Source organism: Centropristis striata, chromosome 7 (genome assembly GCF_030273125.1).
Source record: "Centropristis striata isolate RG_2023a ecotype Rhode Island chromosome 7, C.striata_1.0, whole genome shotgun sequence".
Classification (NCBI taxonomy): domain Eukaryota; kingdom Metazoa; phylum Chordata; class Actinopteri; order Perciformes; family Serranidae; genus Centropristis; species Centropristis striata.
The window spans coordinates 567,274-576,439 of NC_081523.1; the positions used below are offsets into that span (position 1 = coordinate 567,274).

A 9,166-nucleotide genomic window follows, 5' to 3' on the forward strand; every position below is an offset into this window, starting at 1 on the left:
AACTATACAAGACAATAAACAGATTCATGTTCTTAAAATAAGCACACAAAGCTATGGTCATTAGGTAAATTATACTCAGAACAATATAATTAAGATACTATTGATAGATAGAAGAAGAAAATACTTGGTGAGCTTTGTGTTTTTATCAGTGATGTCAGTTCATTCCTATGTAAATGGACAGAATGTAATGATGAGTTTTATATTCATGCTGCATCCATCGTCTGTCTTTCTCTTTCGCTTTGTGTGTTACTTCTGGGTGTTTAGTGTGTTGATGTTGTGTGTGTTTTCTTTAAAGGGAGAGCGTTTGAGGATTCCTGCCAACAGTTGCTGTCCAGAGTGCGTCTCCTCCTCGTCTGTGGACTCCTGCCGCCACCAAGGCCTCCTCTATGAGGTAAGAGACTAACAGAGGAGGAGAAACACTCCTCAGAGAGACAGAAAGATGCTTCCTGTCGAGAGATTCACACCAGAACTCCGTTAACAGTCACCCAGCGGCTGCCTGTCTCTGCCTCAATAGTTTTGTAGTTAATGTTTAGTCTGGAGCAGTCTCTCTTTTCAAGGTTTGTTTGAGGCATTTCATGACTTTGTGTTGGTCCTTCTCCTCTTTCAACATGACAAAGCCTCTCTGCACAAAGCAGCTCTACACAGAAATGGTTTTCCCAGTTTGTTGTATAAAAACTTGGCCGTGTTGACTCTCAAACCGTCCAACAGCTTCAGGATGAGCTGAACGCCTGCTGAGCCTCTTGAGTCTGAATGTGTGAAACGTCTGCAGTTTAAATCTTGTGGAAGGACTAAAAGCAGAGTGGAGCCATGACAGCAGCACATTATTCCTTCAGATGAACATTGAAGTGTTTTTATTGATTTAAAGTATCTCTGGCTTTGTTCAAGTTACTCTGAAATGGATCAGGAACCCGAGGTGATTAAAACACCAGTCAGGGAACTTGATGTCTGGTTTGGGCTGCAAAGGGCTGCAACATTCCTGGTACATTTACAGAAACTTTCCATGGGAAATTAAGCTGGGTAAGTTTGGAAATATTCAAAATAAAAATAAAAAATATGACACTTCAACAGATTTATTTGTAAGTAGAACTTTATTAACTTTAAATTATTTCATTGAACAACTAAAACATGAATGTTGAGTTAAATATGACTCACAGGTTAAGTTCTGTGTTCATGTTAGTTGTTTTAGTCAAGATTATGCTCAAAAATATATTTTCCACAACTATATTTTAGTTCCCTGTTGAGGGCCAACCTTTAATTTAGTTAATTCCCAGTTAATACCAGTTTATTCCCATTAACTCCCATGAAAAGTTTCCAACTTTGAAAATTCCCGGAATTTTTCTGGAAGAGCTGGAACGCCTGCTGATGCTCCTGTGTCTGAATGTGTGGAAATGTCTGCACTGATAAAAATGTGTTTAAAAACCAGATCAAACAGTAAATCTGAGGGAAATTATCTTGCTGCATGGACAGATAATTTACCTTGACAAGATTTCTGAAATTAAGATTATTAAATCTAGAAATAAGCATGTTAAACACTTAAAATAAGAAATTAACTCTTAAAACAAGAATAAAACCAGAGAAAACCATTTAAAACCAGAATAAAACCATTTAAAACCAGAACAAAACCACATAAAACCAGAATAAAACCACAACAAAACCACAACAAAACCACATAAAACCAGAATAAAACCAGAATAAAACCAGATAAAACCATTTAAAACCAGAATAAAACCACATAAAACTATTTAAAACCGTAATAAAACCACATAAAACCAGAATAAAACCACATAAAACCAGAATAAAACCAAAATAAATCCATATAAAACCATTTAAAACCAGAATTAAACCACATAAAACCAGAATAAAACCAAGAGATTTCTTAAATTAAGATTATTAAATCTAGAAATAAGCATGTTGAACACTTAAAATAAGAACAGAACCAGAGTAAAACCAGATAAAACCATTTAAAACCAGATAAAAAACATTTAAAACCAGAATAAAACCCTTTAAAACCAGAATAAAACCAGAATAAAACCCTTTAAAACCAGAATAAAACCACATAAACCAGATAAAACCAGAATAAAACCATTTAAAACCAGAATAAAACCAAGAGATTTCTTAAAGTAAGATTATTAAATCTAAAAATAAGCAAGTTGAACACTTAAAATCTGAAATTAACTCTTAAAACAAGATCAATGATCTAGCACAGTTTTTTTTATCTTGGTAAAAACCAATAATAGTCAGTGGTTGTTGGTTCAGTTTGTGTGAATCCTGGTTCCAGACCCCTCCTCCCTTTCACTAAAGAGACAATCCCTGTCTTGTTCCTCTTCTGTCCTCCGGCTCAGCCAGCTGCACTCTGTTGGCAGACATGTTGGACAGAGCATGTCGGTCTGGAGAGGAGTCGTGGCCTTTTGAGAGCTTTGCTGCATCTTCACTGATGAACACTTTCACAGTTTCATACTGAAATAAACAACTGACAAAAGATGAGGAATAAATAACTAGAATGAAGCAAATACATGCTGGAAACAAGTCAAATTATCTGCCAGTGCAGTTAGTCAATGTTTCTCTGTAAGAATTCTTTAAGTAAGTAAAAATATCTAGAAACTGAAAAAACCAATGATGTCTTAAAAAAAATCCAAATATACTTAATTTTTGCAATTGTGGCTTGAAAAGCCCGACTGTAGTAACATTAAAATAAGCCAGAAATACTTGAAACTAGCATGTTTTTTCCTCATTCCAGTATCTGTGGGTAGATACTGGTGGTAGAAAATTAAATTTAAACTCCATGCAACTAAAACTCTCAACTGGAGCCAATATTTGAGGTAAAAACTCACCATATTCAACAGTTGAATAGATTGAAAAGCATGAAAAAGCTCACAATGTCAATCCTAAAAACAAGTCTTTACACAAGACTGAAATCCCTGTGAAGAGGGGTTACTGACCCTGTGTAGAGGGGTTACTCACCCTGTGTAGAGGGGTTACTCACCCTGTGTAGAGGGGTTACTCACCTTGTGTAGATGGGTTACTCACCCTGTGTAGAGGGGTTACTCACCCTGTGTAGAGGGGTTACTCACCCTGTGTAGATGGGTTACTCACCCTGTGTAGAGGGGTTACTCACCCTGTGTAGAGGGGTTACTCACCCTGTGAAGAGGGTTTACTCACCCTGTGTAGAGGGGTTATTCACCCTGTGTAGAGGGGTTACTCACCCTGTGAAGAGGGGTTACTCACCCTGTGTAGAGGGGTTACTCACCCTGTGTAGAGGGGTTACTCACCCTGTGAAGAGGGGTTACTCACCCTGTGTAGAGGGGTTACTCACCCTGTGTAGAGGGGTTACTCACCCTGTGAAGAGGGGTTACTCACCCTGTGTAGAGGGGTTATTCACCCTGTGAAGAGGGGTTACTCACCCTGTGTAGAGGGGTCACTCACCCTGTGAAGAGGGGTTATTCACCCTGTGAAGAGGGGTTACTGACCCTATGAAGAGGGGTTACTCACCCTGTGTAGAGGGGTTATTCACCCTGTGTAGAGGGGTTATTCACCCTGTGTAGAGGGGTTACTCACCATGTGTAGAGGGGTTACTCACCCTGTGAAGAGGGGTTATTCACCCTGTGAAGAGGGGTTACTGACCCTATGAAGAGGGGTTACTCACCCTGTGTAGAGGGGTTATTCACCCTGTGTAGAGGGGTTATTCACCCTGTGTAGAGGGGTTATTCACCCTGTGAAGAGGGGTTACTCACCCTGTGAAGAGGGGTTATTCACCCTGTGTAGAGGGGTTACTCACCATGTGTAGAGGGGTTACTCACCCTGTGAAGAGGGGTTACTGACCCTGTGTAGAGGGGTTACTGACCCTGTGTAGAGGGGTTACTCACCCTGTGAAGAGGGGTTACTCACTTGTTTTTGTTAGAAAAAGACTTCTTTAGGTTTTATTAACTATACAAGACAAAAAAAGATTCACATTCTTAAAATCAGCACATGAAGCTATGTTCAGTAGGTAAAATATTCTTAAAACAAGATAATTAAGACACTTTTACTAGATAGAAGAAGAAAATATTTGGTAAGTTTCATGTTTTTTGCAGTGGAGGAAGAACTTGATTTAGATTTATTGTCCCTGAGGAAGATTTGTTTCCACAGAAACACACAGAACAGAAACATAACTTTAATCTTTGATAGTGGATGCCAACCAATGCTTTTTGGAAGACTTGCCAGTATGTTTGGTTGTATTTCACATTATTTTTAAAGTACGAGTGCTTTGGCCTCCAGTATTGGTGCTTACAGCTTTCTGGCTCATCCAAAAACTTTCAAGCTGCACTGCGATGCTTTGGGTCCAGATTAGTTATTTTATAGTCTATAAAATATCAAAAAGTAGCGGAAAAGCGTGCATCAGGACTCCGCAGAGCCCAAAGTGTTTCCTTAAGTTGCTTGTTTTATTCTACCAACAGTCAAAATCATTAATGACAAAAACAAGCAGCAAATCCTCACATTAAACAAGCTGAAATCTCCATTTCCAACGTATTGATTATTCATTTTCTTTTGTTCGACTGATGGCAGCTCAGATTCAGGCATTTTCTTCAGCTTTTATGAAAAATGTATCAATGAAAATGTAGAAAAGCAGTTTTCTTTTCATTGATGCAGTCTCATTTATTTACAACCCTAATTTAATCAAATCTGACAGGCTGTGTAAAATGTAATTAAAAGCAAAAAATGCACCAAATTTAGAATTCAGTGTAAATGTTAAAAACCAGAAGTTTACCAGTTTGAACCGTAGAATGATTATAGAACGGACTAACTGCTGGAGAACTCCAGGATCAGATTTAGATTTATTGTTTCCACAGAAACACACAGAACAGAAACATAACTTTAATCTTTGATAGTGGATGCCAACCAATGCTTTTTGGAAGACTTGCCACTATGTTTGGTTGTATTCCACATTATTTTTAAAGTACGAGTGCTTTGGCCTCCAGTATTGGTGCTTACAGCTTTCTGGCTCATCCAAAAACCTTCAAGCTGCTCTGTGATGTTTGGGTCCAGAGTGATGCTTCCTCCAACAGGCTGTTTTACACAGAAATCATTGATTCCACAAGTTATTTTTCTGATCCTTGATGTGTTTGAGTTGCTACTATGGAACATAAAGATTCTGCTCAAAAGGGCCAACCTTCAATTTGGTAAATTCCCAGTTTATTCCAGTTTATTCACATACATTCCCGTTAACTCCCATGCAAAGTTTCCAAATTTGAAAATTCACGGAATTTTGTAACCCTAAAAATAACTCGTAATTGCAGCCAAAATCTGAATTTGTAATCTTTGTAGGGATAAACGTAAGAAACCTCAATATCAGGACTCTTCAGGACTCCATTTACTCCCTCAATATCATCTTAATTTATGATAAAATATGTTTTCCCCAACTATATTTAAGTTCCCTGTGAAGGCCCATTCCCGTTTATTGCCATAAATTGCCGTTTATTGCCATAAATTCACATTTATTGCCAAAAGCTTTTTCATGCTTTTCAATCTATTCAACTGTTGAATATGGTGAGTTTTTACATAAAATATTGGCTCCAGTTGAGAGTTTTAGTTGCATGAAGTTTAAATGTTATTTCAAAAGTATTTTCTATCACAAAAACGTGCTCGTTTCAAGTATTTCTGGCTTATTTTAATGTTACAGTCGGGCTTTTCAAGCCACAATTGCTCAAAATAAGACTTTTTTTTAACCACAGCATATCATTGGTTTGTCCAGTTTCTAGATATTTTTACTTATTTAAAGAATTCTTACAAAGAAACATTTACTAACTGCACTGGCAGATAATTTGACTGGTTTCCAGCATGTATTTGTTTAATTCTAGTGATTATTTCTTATTTCTTGTCAGCTGGTTTTTTCAGTGTGGCTGCACCTCTTAACCAAACATTTAGCTCATCTCCGAGTGAACAAGCATCTGGATCCATTAAAACCCAAACTAATAATATATTTCATGGCGCCTGAAGGAGGTTTTGGTTGGCAGCTTGACGCCTCGGTTTATTAAAGTGAAGTCAGATCTTCACCTCCATCCTCCTGACCTCAGGAGACACGGACATGCTGATATCTGATCTGAGGGAAAGACTCCAAGAAGTCAGATAAAACCACAAATAGATGTTCTCTAGCCTAAATACTGCTCTAATTAACACCCTGGAGATGGTGGAGGAGTATTGATCCCATCAGTCCAGATCTGTCAATCAACCAACAGAAGATCCTCCTGGTTTTATATCAACATGTTGAGCCTGAGGCCTTCTCCATACACTCCTATACACATCACTGCAGATCCCAGCTGACAAACATAAGAAATAAATCACTAGAATGAAGCAAATACATGCTGGGAACAAGTCAAATTATCTGCCAGTGCAGTAAGTCAATGTTTCTTTGTGAGAATTTTTTAAGTAAATAAAAATATCTAGAAACTGGAAAACCAATGATGTCTGGAAATAAATACAAATATTCTTATTTTGAGCAATTGTGTCTTGAAAAGCCCGACTGTAGTAACATTAAAATAAGCAGAAATACTTGAAACTAGCATGTTTTTTCCTCATTTCAGTATCTGTGGGCAGATACTGGTGGTAGAAAATACTTCAGAAATATCATTTAAACTCCATGCAACTAAAACTCTCAACTGGAGCCAATATTTGAGGTAAAAACTCACCATATTCAACAGTTGAATAGATTGAAAAGCATGAAAAAGCTCACAATGTCAATCCTAAAAACAAGTCTTTACACAAGACTGAAATCCCTGTGAAGAGGGGTTACTGACCCTGTGTAGAGGGGTTACTCACCCTGTGTAGAGGGGTTACTCACCCTGTGTAGAGGGGTTACTCACCCTGTGTAGAGGGGTTACTCACCCTGTGAAGAGGGGTTACTCACCCTGTGTAGAGGGGTTACTCACCTTGTGTAGAGGGGTTAATCACCTTGTGTAGAGGGGTTACTCACCCTGTGAAGAGGGGTTACTCACCCTGTGAAGAGGGGTTACTCACTCTGTGAAGAGGGGTTATTCACCCTGTGAAGAGGGGTTACTCACTCTGTGAAGAGGGGTTATTCGCCATAAATTATCCTCAAACAAGATAATTAAGATATTATTACTAGATAGAAGAAGAAAACACTTGGTCAGTTTGATGTTTTTTGCAGTGTGTGAATAAAATGATGAAGTGAAGATCGTCAACAAGCAGAGAAGAAGTCCAACCTGTCTATAACTGTCACCTCCTCTTCTTTTTCTCTCTTTGACTCGTCTTCCTCTGTTCTCTCGTCTGTCACTCAGGATTAGACTTTCAGAGAGCAGAACATCTTCCTCTTCCTGCTGTCTCCTCTTCCTCTTCCTCTCTCTATTTTTCTTCCCCTCTGGTTGTATTTGAGTCTGTAAATCATTTTGCCTTAATCTGACTATAACTGGACAACTGGCATGGGCCGGTCTCACATTAGCTGGTCACAAAAATGGATGTAAAAATGACCAAAAGGAAACAAAACAACCAAAAATAGATGTAAAAATTACAAAAAAAGAGACACAAATTTACCAAAAATAGATGTAAAATTTAAGAAATGCTCTAAGTGTCTCCGCTCCTCGTCCTCTGCTTGTATTAATGTCTAACCGTCTCTTTCTCTGGTTTCTCTGCTTGTATTAATGTCTAACCATGCGTTTACCTGTGTTTCCTGCAGCATGACAGCCAGTGGAGAGGCTCACCTTGCTCCAGGTGTGTGTGCTCCAGAGGAGGCGTGTCCTGCACCTCCTCCTGTCCTCCTGTCAGCTGTCCTGGAGGCCAGAGACCTTTCACCCCGGAGGGAGAATGCTGTCAGCAGTGTGCCGGCAGCGGAGGTGAGATTATAATAATAATAAATAATAATAATATATTCTGCTCTTTCAGGTTTAACATGCAGCTTCTGTTCAAAAATAGATGTAAAAATTACAAAAAAAGACACAAATTGACCAAAAATAGATGTAAAATAGAACAAAAAACACACAAAATGACAAAAAAAAGACACAAAACAACCAAAAATAGATGTAAAAATGACCAAAAAAGACACAAATTGACCAAAAATAGATGTAAAATTGAACAAAAAACACACAAAATGACAAAAAAAGACAAAACAACCAAAAATAGATGCAAAAATGACCAAAAGAAGACACAAATTGACCAAAAATAGATGTAAAATTGAACAAAAAACACACAAAATGACAAAAGATGACACAAAACACTAAAACACTTCTGTTTGTGATGCATTCGTTTCACACTGTAAAAAGTGAACTCTAACTCAGATTAAATGTCTCAGATCAAGAGGATATCTGATTATTTCTGTCTGATAAGATATTTCTTCTTAGTCAGCAGTTTTTATTTGAGACTGTTTCTCTTGTTTGATATAAAGATTCCTCAGCTTTTGTCTTATTACCGTAAAAACAACAGGTTTTTTTTACAGCGTAGCCACAAAATGTCTGGTAAATGTAAAGATCGGCTCCACGTGGCGTGAATCTTTCCATCTGAACCTGGAGACAGAATATATTAACATCTTCTCACTGCTGTGTAACTTGTTTATGTAGGTCATAATATCAGACTGAGACTCAGAGCCACGTCAAGACTTCCTGGAGTTGATTCAATAAGAACTGTTATAAAAGTTCTGTGTTTTAATGGAGCGTTCCAGAGCTTCAGACTCTCACGTGCTAGCTGCTAGCTGCTAGCTGCTAGCTTTGAGAGTCACATGAGTCAAAAAATCTTCGGAGCAGCAAAAATACACACAATCCCTGTCAAAAACTGCCATATTTGCTTATTTGTTGTCTTTAAACAGAGTTTGTTTGTGTGTCTGACAGCATAAAGAGTTTCCATCCAACTGTTTCAATATGTGCAGTGAAAATGCTCAAATTAGATTGAAAAATTTGAAATAAACACAATAAAGTCTGCCTTGAAGACAGGAAACCAGAGTGCACTTCAATGAGATTGTTTGGAAATTCTTGACACTGATAAGAAGTGGCACAAAAGAAGCCACTATTTGTTATAATCATATGAAAAATCAAGATTATCAGTATTAAACTGAGACTCCTGTAGTTGATTCAATGAGGTTGAGACTGAGAACTGTTATAAAAGTTCTGTGTTTTAATGGAGCGTTCCAGTGTTTGAGACTCTGACGAGCTAGCTGCTAGCTGCTAGCTGCTAGCTTTGAGAGTCA

The 9,166-nt window shown here is 37.9% G+C and overlaps 1 protein-coding gene across 1 annotated transcript in view; it reads left to right on the plus strand.

Moving 5' to 3' along the window:
• The first annotated feature begins 244 nt into the window (after window positions 1-244).
• The window catches only part of LOC131974318 (extracellular matrix organizing protein FRAS1-like), a 33,409-nt gene continuing 24,487 nt past the window's right edge, over window positions 245-9,166 (plus strand). The window contains exons 1-2 of the mRNA XM_059336576.1: window positions 245-391; window positions 7,667-7,823. Of these exons, the coding sequence (XP_059192559.1) occupies window positions 272-391; window positions 7,667-7,823 (277 nt within the window). The 5' untranslated portion in view covers window positions 245-271. The remainder of the gene's footprint in view (window positions 392-7,666; window positions 7,824-9,166) is intronic.